Source organism: Pan paniscus, chromosome 1 (genome assembly GCF_029289425.2).
Source record: "Pan paniscus chromosome 1, NHGRI_mPanPan1-v2.0_pri, whole genome shotgun sequence".
Taxonomy (NCBI): Eukaryota; Metazoa; Chordata; class Mammalia; order Primates; family Hominidae; genus Pan; species Pan paniscus.
This window is the reverse complement of record NC_073249.2, coordinates 204,150,958-204,171,685: the sequence shown is the minus strand read 5'-3', so window position 1 is coordinate 204,171,685 and position 20,728 is coordinate 204,150,958. Positions and strand designations below refer to the sequence as shown.

The 20,728-nt window shown below is 51.4% G+C and overlaps 1 protein-coding gene across 3 annotated transcripts in view; it reads left to right on the top strand.

The window, feature by feature from the left end:
* EPHB2 (EPH receptor B2) overlaps nt 1–20,728 on the top strand; it is a 204,861-nt gene that overhangs the window by 65,363 nt on the left and 118,770 nt on the right. For all 3 annotated transcript variants that reach the window (XM_034957849.4, XM_034957854.4, XM_034957860.3), the window contains exons 2-3: nt 5,269–5,333; nt 8,243–8,927. In XM_034957849.4, the coding sequence (XP_034813740.1) occupies nt 5,269–5,333; nt 8,243–8,927 (750 nt within the window). The remainder of the gene's footprint in view (nt 1–5,268; nt 5,334–8,242; nt 8,928–20,728) is intronic.

The following is a 20,728-nucleotide window of genomic DNA, read 5'->3' as shown; positions in this document are numbered from 1 at the left end:
CCACTTCCAGCCCCACCCTTCAGCCAGCGCTTGATTCCCACAAACCCCGCTGTGGCTCAGCTCACCTCCTGGCCTTTGCCTCTGCTTCCCCTCTGCCTAGCGTGCCCCTCCCACTCCACATCAGTCACTCCCCACTCACCCAGTCTTTAAGCCTCCATGCAGGCGTCACGTTCTCCTGGAAGCCATCCCTAAATTTGGCATTTTCTTCCCCTCCTTCCATATTCATTTCCTGTAACCTGCAATAAACCATGCACATCCTCATTGTGATCTTAGCCACATAGTGTGGTGATTAATTATCTGTGTACAGTGACAACAGCTTCCCCTGCATGAGAGATTGTCACCGTCACAGTGGGGATGGAGATAGAAACATTTCCAGAGCTTCAGAGGCAGCTCGAGGGAGCCCAGCAGCTCCCAAAGTATGGGAAGTGAAATGATGTTCCGTACTTTGCAGACAAACATTTTTAATTGTAGTAGTCTGTGTTTATTTTCCTTCCTGTTATGGCAAGAGATATTGGTTTTCCATTTATAATCATGATTACGCTTTTTCCTCTTTAAGATGCATTTAAGAAAGAAAAGGAGTCAAGTGGAAGAAAAAGTAGTAACTAAATAATTGTACAGGTTGTAGTTGGAAATGGCTAAAGTCATTAATGTTGTCTGTATGAAAGGCTCAAGCCTGGGCAACCCTAGTGGAGCAGAACACTGGCGTATGCTCAAGCCTTGCAGATGGGGAGAGGAGGCCCGTGTGCCAAGCCCTGTGCTAGGTCTTAGGGATCCCAGGACCAGGACCCAGCACCACCTCTCAGAGGACCACAGAGCTTTGGGAGATGATAGCAAATAGGGGTAGTTACCACCCAGAATATCTTCAAGTGCCGGGATATCTCGAAGCACCCGTGGCTGCAGAGCTTTGGGGCAGAATGGATTTAAGAGGACTTGCTAGAGGAGGTGACCTGAGTTGAGACTTCCCAGATGAACATTAGGGCAGGCCAAGAAGATGTAGAGGTGAGAAGGTCAGAAGCAACAGTATGTGTGAGGTACAAGGGTGAGAAAACACCACACTGTCTGTGCGGAGTGAGACGGCCAGTCTCTCCACCTACTCATAGCTAACTGGAGTGCAGCTTGAGGGTGGAATAGATGTGTGATCTTGGGCAAGTTCCTGAGGCTTTGGAAGCCTCAACTTTCTCATCTATGAAATGGGACAGTATCAAGTACCTCTTGGCATTGTTGTGAGAATGTTGGTGAGAGATTCTGGCTCCTAATAGGGTCTCAGCAGACGTGAGTTCTCTCCCTTTGTAGATTTTTGGGATTGGAGGGGAGACGTCTGGTGTGTTACAGGGTAGAAAAAGGATGTGATGGTGGTGGAAACAGAGCTTGGTTTCCTGAACCCACTAAGTTCTTGAGGCAATAACTATTAACTCCAGATTCCCCAGAGAACAGAATTTGACTTTTGTGCTTAGTTTGAGAGGAACAAAGAGGAAACTCAGGGCACCCCAGGGAAAGCAGCATCAGATGGACTGGGACAGGCTCCATGGAGGCTATAGCCACGGAGCAAGAGACTGATGCTTGTCAGATGTTGGCAGGCATATCTGGGAGGTGGGGGAGGCCAGGCAGACTAAGTTGGAGCCTCTTGGGCCTGCCTTTGCTTTCAGGGGCACGTAATAAGCCCAAAGGAGGAAGCAGTATGTGCAGGCACTGGGTGGGCCAAAAAGCACTGCACACCATCTAAAAACAGCAGCTATTACTAAGTGAGGATCTACTTTGTGCTGGGCTCCAAGCTGCTATACTTCCAGACTCGGAAGGTATTTTGGCCATTTTCCAGGTGAGGAAACTGAGGCTTAACAAGAGGTAGAACAAATAAAGGTCCGTTTGTTTGTTTGTTTTGTTTTGTTTTGTTTTCTTAGACATAGTCTTGCTCTGTCGCCCAGGCTGGCGTGCAATGGTGCAATCTCAGCTCACTGCAACCTCTGCCTCCTGGGTTCAAGCAATTTTCATGCCTCAGCCTCCAGGGTAGCTGGGATTACAGGTGTGCATCACCATGCCTGACTAATTTTTGTATTTTTAGTAGAGATGGGGTTTGACCATGTTGGCCAGGCTGGTCTCGAACTCCTGACCTCAAGTGATCTGCCCGCCTCAAAAGGTCCATTTGTAATAGTCTGTGTTTATTTTCCTTCCTTTTATGGCAAGTGATATTGGTTACCAAGCAAGGAAGGGACAGAACTGGTGTTAGAATCCAGATCTCTGTTACCTCCAGAGCCCAGGTCTGTCTGCTCTGCTCATCTGCTCATTTGCCTTTTGTGCAGAGGTAGAGGGAGGTGTTAAAATTGAAAAGCAAAAGACCAGGTTGGGGAGAGAGCATGCTTGTGCTGCCTCCTGCCACAACCCAGAGGAGTGACAGGTTTCCCAGAGCCAGGCCTCCAGGCAAAGCCAGGAGTGGCACAGGAGAAGGGAGCAGAGGAGATGCCGGCCCTCTACCTCCTCCCAAGGGGATCTGCAAACTTCATGTCCTTTGCGTTCCCTTTGTGTCTGCAAACCAGCCAGCCCATTTACTTCCAGTCCTTCTGAGATCCTCCCACTGCTTTGGGCCACTGCTTTGGGCCAGGAGAGGTAGAAGACACAGGGGGACAGTGGGGCCCCCCACCCTAAGCTTCTTGGGAGCCCAGAGTATGAGCACCAACTTTTAGTGTGTGACTTTGGCAAGCCATTTGCCCTCCTTGAGCCCAAGTTTGCACCCGTACGATGAGGATGTCAGTTCCTGGCCCCTCCTTCTCTGGGCCATGGAATCCTCTAGTGTTTGGCCTCTGGGTCAGCCCAGGAATCTAGCCAAGGGATGGGGCCACCTGCTTGGCAGCCTTGCCTCCCCTGCCCGACCCTCTTCTTGTCCCAAGCAGAGTCTCTCCTCTGCCTTGTTTGACACAGCTCCCAGCAGCTGTTCCCTGGGCCCAGGCAGAGAGCCCGGCTTGGCGCGTCTCTGGCTGAGGCCGATGAGAGAAAACAGGTTAAAAGTTCAGCCCTTGTTCTCTCCAGGAAGAAAAATCTGTAGCATTCGGAGTGTGAAAAGGAACCCTTTTTTCAGCTCCAAAGCTGCATAATAGAACTTCCCTCCAATTTGCCATCAAAAAGATGCCCTTGGCACTGGCTCTACCGTCCCTGGCACCCTTACCCCACACCCCCTCCCTGTGCCAGCCCCCAGTGCAAAGGGACACAGTGACCACAGGCAGTCATGGGGATGCCAGTGCACAGGGACACAAGCCACAGGCAGTTGTGGGGACACTTCTGCATCCTCTCTTGTCAGCTCATGGGTCTGACTGGGGTCACCTCTGACCAAATGCTTCCTCCTGTCCCCACCCTTTATCCCCTCCACCCCTGCCATAGTTCAAGCCCTAATTATCTGCCATTTGGACCTTCTCAGCTGCCTAGACACTGGGCACACAGCCCCAGTCTCCTGGTCCTTGTCATTTAGCCCAGACCATCAAACTAATTGTTTCAAGTGTCTAAAAGTTTATAGGCTAGGAGGCAAGACACCTGCACTTCCCACTGTGTCACCAACTCCTATGTAATCTTTGGAAGCCCCTTCTCATCCCTGTGCTTCAGTTGCCCTGTCTCCGAAAGGAGGCAGTTGGGCTGGACCAGGGATAGCATCTCAAATGGTTCGTATTTGTTTCCTGGAACACTGTGGCAAGAAGCATCATGTGGCCACAGTATGGGGATTGATGAGTGATGCCTGCTCTGGGCACAGAATTGGAGCATGGCAGCAAGCATACCTCTCACCCACTCTCACTGAGCGAGGTGGTGTCACTGTGACCTTCTAGGTCTCTCCCCCTACTCTCTCATAGCTATTTATATTCACACCTCATCTCCACTACCAGACCAGGAACTGCTCCATGGTAGGGTCTTGCTAGCCACGGTTTTCTCTCTCAGGGCGCCCAGTGCAGTGCCTGGTACATAATGGGCATCAGGATATTTTGTTGAATGAACGCTTGAAAGGGGTCCATTTAAATTCATTCGGTGTATTGCAATTCCATTCAGAAAGTGTTTGGAAGCCAGGGAGGCAAGGAAGGGGTAGAGGACAGGGGTCCTGAACCTGACCTGGGGAGAATGGGGGTCTCTAGGGCCATGTGGCTCTTCTTCCCCCTAGGCCACGTGGCTTCCTGCAGCTGCTGGAATCGGGGGAGGCAAGTGGGGCCCAGGATGGTCCAGGTGCTGACATGTCTCCTGAACCCCCACAGGCCATGTGACAGTTGGCCCCTACTGGGTGCAGTGCTTGCTCTCAACACTTCTCCACTCCCGGGACCCTGTCCTGGGGGCAGAGTTGCCTGAGCCCTGGGGGAGGGGCCCCAGTGATAGGAACATGATGGAAGACTCCAGGTTTCTAGAGAAAGGGAGTGTGTCCTGACAAGATGTGTGTGCCAGAGGAGCAACGAGGGGAAACTGAGGGGTCTCAGCTGGGATACAAGTACAGCCCCTCTAAGGCCCAAGTTCCAGTTTTTGAGAGTTTGATGCAAGCTGAAAAGCAAACAGATCCCAGAGTTTGATGTAAAATATCAAGGGTTTAGTGGCAGACCCTCGGAAACCCATCCAGTAGACTCCAGGTTTAGTGGATGTAAGACCCTCCTCGTCCAGAAAAGGAAGGGAAGGACAGTACCTAGGTCAGTGAGACTAGACTGGCCTAGAGGTAGAGCCTGACTATGATGTAAGGGTGGACTTGGCCTGGAGGGGCGGGGCCTAGAGGAGTGGCATCAGATGATTGGCTAGGCTGGGGGGGTAGGCGGGATAATGGAGTAGAGAGGCGGAGTCTAAACCGAGGGCAGTCTGGAGAGTTAGAGTCAGATGACTGGGGCAATGGAAGTAGGCGGGGCTCTCAGTAAAGAAGGATGAGGGCCCGGCCGTGAGGGTCTGGCCGGGCGCGGTGGCTCACGCCTGTAATCCTAGCACTTTGGGAGGGCGAGGCGGGCGGATCAGGAGATCGAGACCGTCCTGGCTAACACGGCGAAACCCTGTCTCTACTAAAAATACAAAAAATTAGCCGGGCTTGGTTGGAGGCGCCTGTAGTCCCAGCTACTCGGGAGGCTGAGGCAGGAGAATGGCCTGAACGTGGGAGGCGGAGCTTGCAGTGAGCCGAGATAACGCCACTGCACTCCAGCCTGGGCGACAGAGCCAGACTCCGTCTAAAAAAAAAAAAAAAAAAAAAAAGAAGAAGGATGAGGGCCCAACAGAAAGATTGACAGCGCCTGGTAGGTGGGGCGGGGTGGTGACTCTTTGCTCTCCCCACAGAAACGCTAATGGACTCCACTACAGCGACCGCTGAGCTGGGCTGGATGGTGCATCCTCCATCAGGGGTGAGTCAGTGGTCCCCAAACCTTGCATTGGTCCCCAGGATCCCTCAAGCCCTACTGCAGGGCCCGAATGCCCCCTCATATTCTAACCCCTTTCCCCCTCTTCAGGGCCCAGAGCCAGGCCTCTCTCAGCCCCACCCTCCCAATCCCCTACCATTGATGGAGCCATGATCCCCTACCATTGATGGAGCCAGTTACCATGACAACAGGCTGGATGCTTTCAGCCTTTATCCCGTGGAATCCTTAGGGCAAGGCTGAGAAGTAGGTGCTCTCACTACCCCCGTTTTACAGATGAAGAAAGTGAACTGTCGTTTCCTGAGTACCCATTCTGTGTCAGATACTGTATTAAGTACCTTTATACACATCATCTCTGATCCCATGGAGAGGAATTATCTCCATTTTACAGATGAGAAAACTGAGGCTCAGAAAGGTGTAGCCACCTGCCCAGGGCCCTATAGATAATAAGTGAAGGGCTAAGGTTTGTATTCAGGACTATGACTGAGCTCTCTCTGCCTGCTTTCTGGGTCCCCATAACACAAAGCTCCCCCTCCTTTGGTTCTTATCATCCTAGGGTCTATGCTGTGAGCTCTCCAAGAGCAAAATCTGGCATAAGTTACAGACTGTGGGGTCAAATACTCCTGAAAATCTGTCTTAGCTCTGCCACTCACCACCTGTGTGATTTGGGGCACTTCCTTAATCTCTCTGAGCTTCAGTTTCTTCATCTATAAAATGGTGATGATGTTTTAGACCTCACAAGACTGTTGCGAGGTTTTCCTGCAAAGTGTCTAACACAATGCCTGGCATAGATTGGGCTCCCAGTCAAGAGTAGCTATAATCATCATCATCATTGTCATTGTCATGAAGTTGAATATTCATCCCTCATCCCCGCGGTCTCTGGACTCTATAACCCAGCCCTTCCCTTCCCCCCACCCCAGTTCCTCCGCTGGGACTCAGCTGCTGCCCCAGGGAACTGCATTCCCCCCACCCCCCAGGCCTGTGCTCTCAATAGGCAGGGCCCCAGGGTCAGGCCGCTTTCTGTGGCTCTTTCTTGTCACCAATTTTCCATCTGCGAAGGCGGCTGGGCCCACAGCCCCACCCTGCCAGTAATGAGGCCAGGCTGGGCTGCAGGGCCCCCGGACGCAATTATTTGGGGTGTTTAGGCTGCAGGGCCTCCGCATGTTAATTAGAGAGAGGGGAGAAAGGCAGAGTGCTCTAATTAAGTGTTCTAATTAAGTTCTGAAGAAGAGCAGCGGTTGTAACAAGGGGCTGACTTTGTCACATGGTGCCACCAAAAAGAAAAAAAAAAATTAATGCAATGTAGGGAGCTTCAGAGTCGCCATTGAAGAAGAGGCTGAGCCAGTCAGCTCCAGACCTGCCCTCCCCATGTGTACTCACCCTTCATCACACCTGACCCTCCCCAGGCTGCCAGCCCCTGCTCCACACGCACAGACTTGGCCCAGGGAATCTGAGTGGCACAGGATAAAGGACACCCACTTGAGGGTGACACCTCTTCCATCAGCTGCCACCCCCACAGTCACATTTGGCAACTGGAGGCCCAGGAGGGAGAAATGACTTGCCCAAGGCCACTCATCAAGTTAGTAGAGCTGGGACTAGAACCCAGGACTCCTGGGGCACACTTGGGGTCCTTGTGTTTCCAGGCAGCACAGGCAACCACACAAACAGCTCTGGGTCTGTGTGACCTGGGTCAAGTGACCTCACTTCTAGTCTCTACTCCCTCATCCTCTGTAAAAGGGGTCTAACCATACAGACCATGTGTGATAATCACACCAAAGAAATGAGATCCTGTTAGGGTGCCCATCCCCAGACATGGATGGGAGAGGGGACTCTGCTGTTGGGGCTCCTTTGGGTCTACCCCAGGTGAAGCCAGCCAACACCAAAGGGGACACGGGAGAAGGACAGGAGGGGTGGTTTCCCTCAGCAAGCTCTCAGTCCCACTGACACTGGCCCAAGAGGGCTGAGTGTACTGGGCACTCACGCAGGGAGATTGTTCCCGAAGGCCCTCGGGAAAGTTGGTGAATGCAAACAGCAGGCAGCCAGAGAGCCTGCTACAGAGGAGACCAGAGACGATGCCCCAGGAGGGCACAGAAGTGTGCAAAAGACTCAGCAGTGGGAAGGAGCCTGGTCCGCAAGTGTGAGGAGATAACCCGGGCCCTAGGCCCTTCCTGCCCCAACTTTCCACCACCTGGCCCAGCCCCTTGCAGCGGTGAGGCTTAGCATCTCTCTGCTGGGTTTGTGAGAGCCCAGGCTGCCCCAGTGAGGGTACAGGAGTACTCTCCCCAGGCAGGAAGGGTGGGCGGCCTCCCTCCAGGTACCCAAGAGGAAATGTTAGCAGCTGAAAGCCCCAGAGCAGAGCTGTTCTCATGGGGAAGGACCCTGTCTTCCCCATCATCCTAGGCGTTCATTGAGGATGAGGACTGTCTTCCTCCATCAGACTGAGAGTTCCCAAGGGCAAGGGCTGTCTCTCCCTGGTCAGACAGGGAGAGCTCCCCGAGGGCAGAGGTCCTGTCTCCTCCATCAGACTGGTAGCCCCCACAACCACAAAGCTATGTCTACTTTCATCAGAAGGAGCTCCCTAAGTGGGGAAGGGTTCTCCCTATTTTCCCCTTCCAGGTGGGAACTTCCTGGCCAGGGTCCCTGTCTCCTTTATCAGATTAGTGTACCCCTGACAGTAAGGGCAATGTCTCCCCTGTCAGCTAGCAGAATACCAAGAGCAGGATGTGTGCCTTTCCCACCTGATTGGCATGTCTGCCCCATCAGATTGGGAATTCTCTGATGTCTTCACCATTAGACTAGAGGATTCCCTAAGGCAGAATCTGTGTCTTCCACCTTAGACTGAGTGTGTGCTGGGGCTGAGCCCTTACCTCCCCACCTGACGAGCATTTTACCCACAGTGGGAAGAGGTGAGTGGCTACGATGAGAACATGAACACAATCCGCACGTACCAGGTGTGCAACGTGTTTGAGTCAAGCCAGAACAACTGGCTACGGACCAAGTTTATCCGGCGCCGTGGCGCCCACCGCATCCACGTGGAGATGAAGTTTTCGGTGCGTGACTGCAGCAGCATCCCCAGCGTGCCTGGCTCCTGCAAGGAGACCTTCAACCTCTATTACTATGAGGCTGACTTTGACTCGGCCACCAAGACCTTCCCCAACTGGATGGAGAATCCATGGGTGAAGGTGGATACCATTGCAGCCGACGAGAGCTTCTCCCAGGTGGACCTGGGTGGCCGCGTCATGAAAATCAACACCGAGGTGCGGAGCTTCGGACCTGTGTCCCGCAGCGGCTTCTACCTGGCCTTCCAGGACTATGGCGGCTGCATGTCCCTCATCGCCGTGCGTGTCTTCTACCGCAAGTGCCCCCGCATCATCCAGAATGGCGCCATCTTCCAGGAAACCCTGTCGGGGGCTGAGAGCACATCGCTGGTGGCTGCCCGGGGCAGCTGCATCGCCAATGCGGAAGAGGTGGATGTACCCATCAAGCTCTACTGTAACGGGGACGGCGAGTGGCTGGTGCCCATCGGGCGCTGCATGTGCAAAGCAGGCTTCGAGGCCGTTGAGAATGGCACCGTCTGCCGAGGTAAGGGCCAGGGTGGGGCACGTGCCCCTGCAAATGCATAGAACTGGTCTTGGCTGCAGACTCGGGCTGCAGACTTGGGCCTGGCCTCTGAAGCTTAGAGCTGACCATGAGGCACTCTAGGGCCAGGGTTTCCAAACCAGCAACCATCGTTCAGCTTCTTAGAGGGAGGCACTTGAATATAGCACTTTCTGAAAACGATCAGCGCACATGCCGCAGGTGGTATACCAGATAATCTGGGTTGGCACAGGATAAAGGTTTTTTGTTTACATCATCATATGAGTATGTCAAGTGGTGTCAATTTCTTCCTTTACAAAGGTGATATGGTTCACCTTTTAAGAAAACGTATGTTATAGTAAGTAACATTTATATATGAATAAGTTAACATTTTTTGAGCTTTTACTCTGTCAGTATAGACCAGACAATGCTGAAGTGACCAAACAATAAAAGTTTATTTCTCCCCTTAATGCTCCATGTCCATTGTGGATCAGCTTGGGACTCCTCCCTCTGAGAGCCAAATGGATGGAGCGCCACCATTCGGGATGTTGCCATCTGCAGGGCAGACGGATGGAAGGAGTGTGGCAGTTGGAATACTGGCTTTAAAGCTTCCACCTGGAATGCGCCCCCGCCATAACCTCTGTGCACATTTCACTGGCCAAAGCAAGTCACAAGGTTACTTCCTATTCAAAGAGATGGAGAAGTGCAATTTTACTGTGAGCCAGGCCCACGACTCCCCCTTGTACTATGTGCTGAGTACTTCTATGACTTAATTCATTTAATCCTCACAAGGACCCTGTGACAGAAAGTACTGTCGTATATGAAGAAACTGAGGCTCACAGAGCTTAAACAGAGACTAAGTAGAGGATCTGGGATTCCAAAGCCCACCCTCTTAACCACCATGCCGCACTGTTAGCTTAAGGAAAACTATTAAGTAAGTATAAGTGGTGTTTGAATATGGTAAAGAACCATGAAGGTGGTCTGCAAACAAACTTTGCAAACACGAGAAGTTTGTGAGAGGTACACCCTGGTGCTAAGAAGGCTGTGAAGATTGAAGGACCTGGGTTAAATCACCCCTTCCACTCACTAGCGGTATCACCTTGGCCAAGTGTAAAACCCTCCTTCCTAGGCTGGTGTGAGGAGTCAGGAACTTGAGGCATGCAAAGTACTTGTAATGGTTTCCAGTACACAGGAAGTGCTTAATAGATGTTAACTAAATGAGATGATGTGTACAAAGCCCAGATGCTCAGCCTGTGAGCTGCAATGGTGGTGCTGGGGGTATAGGGGACTTGAAGCTACTTGTGTCATGTCCTCTTGCATTCCCCATTGGATTCAGAGGTTGGGGCCAGATCCTGGGGTGCCTCAGATGCCAGGTTAAAGGTTTGGACCCTAATCCAGTGGCCTTGGAGAAGGCCAGGGATACTTTAGCCTGGGGGTGGTTGCAGTGATCCTTACATGATAAAATGCTTGTTAAATCTACCAGCTCTGTGGTTCCTCCCTCGGAGACAAGCAAGGCAGCTTTTCAAGATACCTAGAAGGACAGATGGGGGTGCCAGAGACAGGAGGAAGGGGCCTATAAGGGAACCATTGTTTTCATCTCAAGAGACAGTGGCAGCCTGGAGTGGGGCGTCCACCAGTGCTGGGGAAGAGGAGAGGCGAGATCAAAGGATGTTTTGCCAATGAAAGGGATGGGATGGGAAGGAAGACAGGATGGAAAGGGAGGAGAGGTAAGAGTCACAGGGAACAGGGCATTCCAGCTTGCAGAAAGGTGATGGTTCTAGAAAAGAAATGGGCAAGTTAGGAGAAAGGGCTGGTTTCTTGGGGAAGATAACAAATTTGGTTTTACGTCCTTGGGTATAAAAGTGCACAGCCTTGGAAGGTGGCAGTGGTGAGATAGTGTGTGGGTGGCAGAACAAGTGAATGGGAAACCAGCCACTCATTGTTGATGGTTTGTTCAGTCATCAAACTTTTACTGAGCCTGCTCTGTGTTAGACCTTATGTTGAGCATCAGGCAGTACAGAGAAGAATCAGACTGTGGCTCTGCCTTCTGGAGCTCAGAGTCTAGCAAGGGAGACAGACATATAAATGTACAAAGGTGGTGATGTGTTAGACTTGTTTTAATAGGAACTGCTCAGGCTACAGTGGGCACAGAAAATGACAGAAGGCTTCACAGAGGAGGTGACATTGGAGCTGAGTCTTGGGTGGGTGGCCCAGGAATGCTGGAGGGTAGAGCTGCATGAATAAAGGCCTGGGAACGTGAATCAACTTGGCCCATTAGGGAGGCAGTTTTGGTATGGCCATGGCTAAGGGCTGGAGGAGGGATGTAGGAAGAACCGTGACAGGCAGGGTGTTCAGATGAGAAGGTATATTCATTACCTATTGCTGCATAAAAATTATTCCAAGACTTAGCAGTTTAAAACAACCAACAGATCAGGTATGGTGGCTCATGCCTGTAATCCTAGCACTTTGGGAGGCTGAGGCAGGAAGATTGCTTGAGCCCAGGAGTTTCAGACCAACCTGGGCAACATAGTGAGACCCTGTCTCTACAAAGAAAGAAAAAGAAAAAAATTAGCCAGGTGTGGTGATGTGCATCTGCAGTTCCAGCTACTTAGGAGGCTGAGGTGGGAGGATCGCTTGAGGCTGTAGTGAGCTATGATTATGCCACTGCACTCCAGCCTGGGTGACAGAGCAAGACCCTGTCTCTAAACAACAACAAACGTTCATTATCTCATAGTTTCTGAGGGTCAGGAATCCAGGTGTGGTTTAGCTGGGTTCTTCTGGCTCAGATTTTCCCATGAGGTTGCACTCAAGGTGTGGCCTGGGGCTGCAGTTTCATCTGAAGGCTGGACCAGGGAGGGGTCTGCTTTTAAGGTCACTCACGGGGTTGTTGGCAGGACTCTGTCCCTCACCACATGGGCCTCTTGCATGTGCAGTGACATTCCCTAGAGTGAGAGAGCCAAGAGAGAATACCAGCAAACACCCAAGACAGAAGCCACAATCTTTTATAACCTAATCCAGAAGTGACATCTTGCCACTTCTGCCATATTCTCTGCATTAAAAGCAAGTCACCCAATTCAGCCCATACCCCAGGAGAGGGAATTACACAGGGTGTGAATGCCAGGAGGTGGGATCATGGGGCCATGTTAGAGGCTGCCTGGCATAGGCAGGTTCTCAGAGTCAGAGCTACTCCTTGCAGATGGTGAGGGTGCAAGGTGGGGCAGGGTTAAGGTGTGCCCAGCCCTGGCTCCCTTCCAGGCTCCCTTCCACTCTCATCTTCCCCTGGACCTGAAAGCCTCCCCAAGGCCTCAGCCCAGCCCAGCCATCCACTGAGTGTGAGTGGGGTCCAGTCAGGGTGTGATTAATGAGCTCAGGGAGCCCAGAAGGACACCAGCTGTTGCTGTGGCCTGTGCTGCTGTCACCCAGATGTGAGGCTGCTGCAGCCCAAGCCCCATAGGCACTGGCCCTGCTGGAGCAGGACGTGCAGGAATGGTGATTCCAGCTCACATCCAAGTAACATTGGCCAAGTGCTTTCTCGTCCTCTAGCTTAGGGCTTCTCAACCTTTATTGTGGATCAGAGTCACCTGGTTAGTTGGTTAAAGTGCAGGTTTCTGGGTCTGACTCAAACCTCTCCCCCAGGTCTGGGAATGTGGCTCTGAGATGGGGCCAAGAATCAGCAGGGTTTGTTTTGTTTTGTTTTTTTGTCTTTTGTTTTTGTTTTTGTTTTTTTTTTTTTGTGACAGGGTCTCACTTTATCACCCAGGCTGGAGTGTAGTGGTGCAGTCTCAACTCACTGCAAGCTCCGCCTCCTGGGTTCAAGCAATTCTTGTGCCTCAGCCTCCTGAGTAGCTGGGATTACAGGCGTGCACCATCATGCCCAGCTAATTTTTGTATTTTTAGTAGAGATGGGGTTTCACCATGTTGACCAGGCTGGTCTCGAACTCCTGGACTCAGGTGATCCACCTGCCTTAGCCTCCCTAAAGCTGGGATTACAGGCATGAGCCACCGTGCCCAGCTGGAATCAGCATTTTTAAACAAGCAGTCCTGATGATTCTGTACCAGGACCATGAGCTCAGACGCACGATGTGATAACACATGTTTGGCTGGACCAAGCTGGGACCTAAGGCCAAAGAGAGGACACTAGCCCAGCCCCAACACCACCCCAGGGATTGTCCTCCCTGGGGCAGTGGAACATTAGCAGAATCTCTAAGAGGATGTGGTTTGAAAAGATGCATTTAATATTGAGATATAATTTAATAGGAAAACATCCATTGCTTTGTTAATATAAATTAGAGAAAATAAGGCTGGATTAAGTCTTCTTGGCAGATGGAGAGTGGGGGAGTCCTCACAGGGAGTGGCCACCATCCCTGGTGTGGGCAGTGATGGTGAACAAAGGCTTACTAGTTCCCAATGCAGTGAGTGGGCTAAACTGATTCAATCTGACCAACTTCTCTGGTGCCTACTGTGTACAGGGCACAGCGGGAGAGGGGAGGGGCCTGGGGAAGCCAACCATTCAACACGCATGTTTTGAGTAACCTCTGTGGGCCATTTAGCCCTCTAACAAATATGCATTGCATACCTGCTGTGAGCCAGACACATTCCAGGTGCAGGGAGATACGGAAATGAACAAGACGGACACATCAGTGCCCTCCCAGAGTTTTTAGTCTGAGTGGGTGGATAGGAGAAGACAGAAGAAAAAGTCAGTGAGCAAATAAACTAGTTGCAGAATGTGATGAGTGAAGGGGGAAAGAATTGTGCAACAATAGAGATCAAAAAGTGGCCGTGCTTCAGGAAGGGCTTCCTGGAAGAGGTATCATTGAGCTGATGGGCCTGAGAAGGCTGTGGGGAAAGCATTCCAGGCAGAGGGTCCCTGAGAAACCCTGACACTCAGGGCTTGGTCTGAAGTGGCTCCTGGGTGAGCAGGGGACTCAGACACCCAGGGAACGAGGCAGAGTATGGTGCTGCCACAAATGAGATCCATCCAGGCAAAGTGCTTTGAGAACATGAGGAAAAAGCCATCTTATATGACTGGGTATCTCAGAAGGCTTCAAGGAGGGAGTAGCATTTGAATTAGGCCTTGAAGAGTGAGTAGGATTTGGATGGGTGAAGGTAGGGAGGAAGGGAATTGTAGGCAGAGAGAACTATACGAATAAAGGCCCCAAGGTGTGACAGTACAAGGCATATTTGATGGGTAGAAAGTGCTTTGCAGGGTATAGGGATTAGGACACAATTTTCCCCTATTTATTCACCTGTTCATTTTTTATTGCATGCCTAATCGGGGTCTACACTGGGCATACAGCTGCCAGGTGAGGATTCCTGGGACTTCCTTTAGAAGAGCCCTGTTCCCTCCCCAACCCCAGTCCCCGCTGGGGCTTCCTGCCAGCAGGTCTGCTGGGAGTGGCAGAAGGTGTCCCTGGAATGCCTTCTTTGCAGCAGCTGCCCGCACCCAAGTCTGTTTCTCTGACTCTTTCTGGAGTATGATAGGTGTGATTGTGAATGTTCCCCTGCCCCAGTTTCTCCAAGCCTGCCTGTCTCCAGATCCCTGTTCTCCTTGGTCTCTCCTTACCCACCTCAGTCCCACTTCCGCCTGCCCAGCAGGAACCCCCAACCTAGCCTTCTTTGGGGACCTTGCTCTGTTCTCTCCCAGTGGCCAACCCGCATCTGCGAGGGATCTGGAGGCAGTTCCGCAGTGAGCATGATTGCTGCGATGCTATCGGGCGTAATGGGATTTTTAATATTTAGCTTGGATGGGGAGAGGGGCTGCTAGCCAGCTCAGGGTGGTTGCACGCACATGTTGATTTGCTGGCTCCAGCTCAGACTCCCCAGTTCCCAGCTGCTGGGTTTCTCCTCCCAGCCTCTCCCTCTTGTCTGCCCTGCCCTGCTGTGCAGCCCCTGCTCTCTCCCCAGCTCATGGCCTCTCCTTGACCTTGGCTTCAGAGACCTGCTTTCAAACCCCAGCCCTACCTCTCACTAGCTGTGTGACCTTGGGTGAGCCACTGACCCTCTCCCAACCTTTGTTTTCTCATCTGCAAAACAGAATAAACAGAGGGCTGTTATACAGAGTAAATGAGAAAATACCCAGAAGAGTGTTATAAAAATAAGATTAAGGACTTCTATGAACACTGTCTTTGCCTGTGAACTTTTTTTTTTCCTGGTGAGCTTTTTATTTTGAGGAAAAAATAACTTTTCCTTATCACAAAAGCAATGCAGGTTATTTGTAGAATCTTTAGAAATTACTGATAAGCAAAAAGGAAGAAATTAAAATCACCCATAATCCTATCATCCAGAAATAAGCACTGTGAAACAAACTGGTATAGGTTCTTCCAGGTGGATTTATGTGTATTTACACATACTGATTTTTTGTTTTAAGAAAAAAATGGACTTCTGCTTAAATTACATGGGCTTCTTTCTTTCTTTCTTTCTTTCTTTTTTTTTTTTTTCCTTTCAGAGAGACAGGATCTCACTATGTTGTCCAGGCTGGTCTTGAACTCCTGGCCACAAATGATCCTCCCACCTCAGCCTCCCAAAGTGTTGGAATTATAGGCATGAACCACCATGCCCAGGAGGAGAATTTTTGATAATAGTATTTTGTGGACATCTTTGCATATCATGTCAGAGCTATAAAATCATTGTGGAGAAGCTCTTAGGATCCCATAGAATAAATGTACCATAATTTATTTACTACTGCTCTGTTGATTGACAGAAAGATTGCTTGCAGTATTTCACTATCTTAAACAAATGCTGGGGTGAGCCTCATTGTTTCCTTGTCTTTTTGCATTGCTGCTGATACTTGCGTAGGATACATTTCTAGGCGTGGAATTGTAGGGTCAAAGGGCATGTACTTTTTTTAGAGCTTTTGACAAACATTGCCAAATTACCCTCCAGAAAGGCTGGACCAAGTTACCCTCCTAGCAGCCGCCTTTGAGAGTGCCTGTTTGCTGGCATGCTCTCCAGCATGGGATGTTATGCCTGTGGCTTTATTTTCTGTTTCACTCCAGAATCCTGTGCTTCCCAGCCAAGGGAGGGAGGGGCCAGGGGTCCTTTCTGGGCCTTCGGAGTTGGATCCTCCTTCCCACCCTGCTTTCAGCTCGAGCCCTTCTTACAGAGGCTGGACCAGTGGCCCAGATGTGTCTGGGGGAGTCTGCGGGGGTGGGGTGCGGTCAATGGGGTGGGCTCTGGGAGGGAGGCCGCCAGCTGGCAGCCTGTGCTATGCTGACGGGGGAAGGGTGTGAGGGTTGGAATGCTGGGTGGGAGGGGAGGCCCAGACCCCCACACAGAAAATTCTGCTGCTTCTCTTCAAGGACAGGGTGGAGACACCCAGTTGAGGGAGAAGGAGGGGGGACAGACAACTCCTGCAGACCCCCAGGCTCAGGCCAGGGCTGAGACCACACAGGCCAGCCTTTTGTGAAGGGAATTAGATAGGGACCCTGGCCAATGTACTCAAGTGATTCAGGCCTTTGCTCTTAAAAATAGGAAAAATTCTACACCCTCCCCAACTTCCCCTTTCCTATCCATCCATTGGTCCATCCATCCATCCATCCATCCATCTGTCCATGATACATCCATCCATCAGACATCCACTGAAATCATTCAGCTCTTGATTTTTCTTCTTCTTGGAGGGCTCAGTGATGTCTTCATAGAGGACCAGGAAGCTAACACTTGTTGAGTGTCATGTGCCAGGCATTAGGGGGCCTTGGAAGTGGCCATGATGACCCCTGCCCCCAAGGCCCACCCAGCCTAGAGATAGTGACAGATACATCTACAGACAGTGAAGGTGCAGGGGGACTGGGGTTGTGCTGAGGAAAGCAGAGCAGGCAGGGAGGGTCTGTGGAAGCTGACGGAGGCACCCAGCCCATCCAGGGGAGCGTCAGCCAGGAACAGGCGGTCAGAGGACGGCCTCCAGGAAGAGGGGCCACTGCGGTGGAAGCTGAGCGAGGAGCAAGAGTTAGGCAGGTGAGGAGGAGGTGGAAAGGCCTGGAGGCAGCCAGAGTGCATGCTCCTGGGAAGGGTGGGGGTCAGTCACCTCAGTCCTCTCTCCTCTCTGAGTCAGCTAAATGGAAGGTTCTGGATCTCAGGACATGAGATGATTCTTTCTCTCTGGTCTTCAAATTCCTAGTGATCTGGGTAGGAAATATGGGACAATTTGGGCTTCAGAACAGCTCATTCATTTTTCACTCAAATACCACTTCCAGGACACCTGCTGTGTACCAGTTCCTAGGCCAGGTGTGGGAGCTGCCCAGATGCTGAAGGCCCTCCGTACCGTCCCTCGGGCTGCCAGTCTAGGGTGCAGGAGAGAGCTCTATCCATAACTACAGACTTGGGGTGCTTAGGAGGGAATAGGGAGAGAGCCAAGAAGGCTTCCTGGAGGAGGAGCCATTTTCCCAGGGCTTTGGAGGATGAGAAGAACCAAGGGCTGAAAGGGCAATTAGTCCAGGAAAAAAATGGTTGGAAATGATGGTGGTTTTTTTCTTTTTAAACCCTAGCCTCTTGCTTATCCCCAGACAAGGTGCAGCCATCCAGGGAAGAGCAGAAGAAAGGTGTTCTTGGCCAAGGGAGGATGGTGGAAGGGCTGCCAGGGTTTCAGTTCTACTGCCCTCGAAGGCTGAGGGTAGTCCTGAGAGGCCTGGAGGAGGCCCGAGACAGGGAGGTGAAAGGTGCCACCTGTGTGTCCCGCACTGTGGTATATGCTATGCTTCCATTATCTTATTGAAACTTCTGTTGGTATTATTAGCTCTATTTTACAAATGATGAGACTGAGGCCCAGAGAGGGTCATCAAGCTGCCCAAGGCCACACAGCCACTAAGTAGCCAAGCTAGAATTTGAACCTGGCTTTCTGCAGCTTGCTGGGACAACTTATTAACCTGAAGAGGTTGGATGCCAGAATGTACTCACCTTTTATACCTGAGGCCCATGTCTTATCCACATGGTCATTGAGTCCCAATCCTGTAGACCCTATGGAGAGTGACCAGCAGGGTGTGATAGAAAGAACCTCAGTTTGCTTACCTGGGAAATGGAAACATTACACCCTGGCCTGCCTACCTCCAGATGACGGAGGATCCCCTGAGATGGTGGAAGTGAAAAGAGCTTGGCAGATAACTGGCTAAGGGGCTCATGTTTAGGACTGTGGGACCTCAAAGGAAAGAGGGGGCTGACCCTACTGGGGTAACCAGGAGGGCTTCTTGGGAGAGGAGGAGACCCGGGTCTGGGCCTTGAATGACGAGGTGCTTTCCTATCAAGAGATGCAAGGCAGGATGGAACACAGTCCCAGGACAAAGGCTCGGGAGTAAGGAAGCCTCAGGGAAGGAGGCTTCCCCACCCTGGCTAACCTCTGGCCAGAGAGAAAAGCCCCCAGTCTGTCCCACACCGCACATACCAAATGCTCACCCGGATGGGCCGTTCCTGCCCAGTTACCTCCTTGAATCCTCTCATCAGACTAGGAAACTGAGACTTGGCCAATGTCACACCCCTCTTAGGTGGCAGGGACAGGTCTATGCCTTTGTGCCTTCCACTTCTGATTTCTTCTGATACAAGCAGTATCCACTGGCCCTCAGTCACCCTACAGGGTTGGATAAGGTCATCCCTATTTCACAGAAGAGGAAATTGAGGGGAAAAGTCCAAGATGACCCAGCTAGGAAGAAGTAGGGTTAGAACCCAGGGCATCTGACCCCGGAGCCCTGCACTGTCCTCTCTCGGCCCCAGAATGGCTCATCTGGACCCTGAAAACACATAGGCTGCCTCCAGATCACTCCAGCAGGACCATAAACAGCTGGGAAGTTCCCCGCCCTCCAGCCACTGCCTTTTCATCTGGCTGGGCTTTAGAATCTGGCAAGAGAGGCCCGTTTATTGAGGAAGTTTATGCATTTAACAGTTTAAGCCTTTCTAAGCCTGTGGTACAACAGGATTTGGGAGCTGTTAACAATTCTGTGTGGTTAAGAGCTTTTCATTGCTCTGCGGCAGCTGGCACAGGCCCCACTGGCCCACTCTGGCCTCACCCCACCCTGTTTGGGCACCCCCGTCCCTGGGGCCTGTTATCCTCACTCCCCCCACCCTAAGCCCTACACCTCATACCTCACAAGAGGAACCGAGGCCCAGAGAGGGGAAGAAAGTTACCCAAGGCTGCATGGCAAGTGAGAGACTTAAACCAAGACCTGCCTGAGTCCCTGGAGAGGAGGGAACATTCTATTGTTAATTCTTTATTGGCAGAACTTGCAAAGCCTCCCTAAAATCAACATCTGTTTGATTCCCTACCAGGGCTGTAAGGCAGGGAGTCGGAGGTGGCTCGCCCAGGCTCACTCACCTTATCAGGTACATACGGAGCTGAAATCAAAACTCAGGCCTCCTGAAATCCTAATGAGAATTCTTCACGCCATACTGAACTGGTTTCCATTTTGTTTTGTTTCGTTTTGTTTTTCCCCCATAGCTTGGTGGGAGAAATGCCATTTGTAATGATAATGTCTTGCATATGTACAGTATTTATTTACTTACACCCTGCTTTATTCCAGAAAAGATTGGAGGCTGCTTTTGTGTAACATTCGGATTCACTCCATGAGATATTTTGATCTAAATGATACCCACATGAGAGAAGCATGGCAAAGGTTATTGGCACCATTCTAGAGACAAGGAAAACTGAGGACACGAGGAGGCATGACTTTCTCAGCGTCCCATATACTTTGTCAGGCAGAAGCCGGGACTAGAACCCAGCGCTGTAGGCTCCTAGACCTGGCTCTTTCTGGAGCCCCTTGTCATCTCTAAGATGTCCAATCAGACAGCTCCCCCCGCCGGGGGAGGTTTTCCGGGACCTGTTACCATCCCGCCAACCCATCCACACACTCCTCTTCACACGAGCCACGTGTTCTCAGGTCTGTGAGGAGCTCACACTGAGGCTGGCCGGCCTCTTCCCACCCAGGGCAGAGACCAAGGTCTCAGGGGAGCCCAGGGGTCTCACTCCTGCTAAGGTGGAAGTGGGTGCAACAAGTATTTATTGAGCACCTTCTGTGAGCTCAGCACCATCCTAGAACCTGGAAATACAGTGGTGAACAAAACAGACAAAATAGCTGCTCTTTTGGAGCCCACACTCCACCTGGGAAAGACAGGCAGTTGGGGAATACAGTGGGAAATACACAGTATGTCAGGCGGTGATTAGGACGACAGGGAGAAATAAATCAGGGAAGGGGATGGGCTGCGTAGCCCCCATGGCTGGGGGGCCAGGGGTTATCCTGCGGGGTGGGCTGGCCTGGGACTGCTGCTCTTGCTGGTATCCTGGGCTTTCTGCTCCTTCCTCAGGCCTTCCCAATCTCTTCCCGTGGGACCTGGTGGAGGTTGGTTTAAGTTACTGTTTTCATAACGAGGATTTTGTTTTCTGGTCACAGTAACCTGCTTGCCCAATGAGACAACAGGCCAAGGAGAGGGCCATGAGTGCACAGCCATTTCCATTTCACTTGCAATCCGGGAGCTTTGTCTCCTGTCCTCTCTGTCCCCCCCATCCCCCAAACAAAGGGGGCCAAGGCCACAGCTTGCCAACTTCACAGCTGTAAAAACTGAGGCCCAAGAAGTTAGATGAAATGACTTGTCTGGGGACCGGCACTCAAACTCAGGGTCTGACTCCTGACTCTGTACCTCTTGCTGGAATCTACTTGTAAGTAACAGAATAAGAATCCCCGGAGGAGGCAGGCACAGGCTCTTATCAATTAGGTGCTCACTCTGTGCCAGGCTGCTGCCTTGAGCTTGGTGAACACTCTGCTGAATCCTTACAATCCGCAGAAGCTGGGTACAACTATTACAGAACAGGAAGCAGAAGCTCAGAGAAGTTA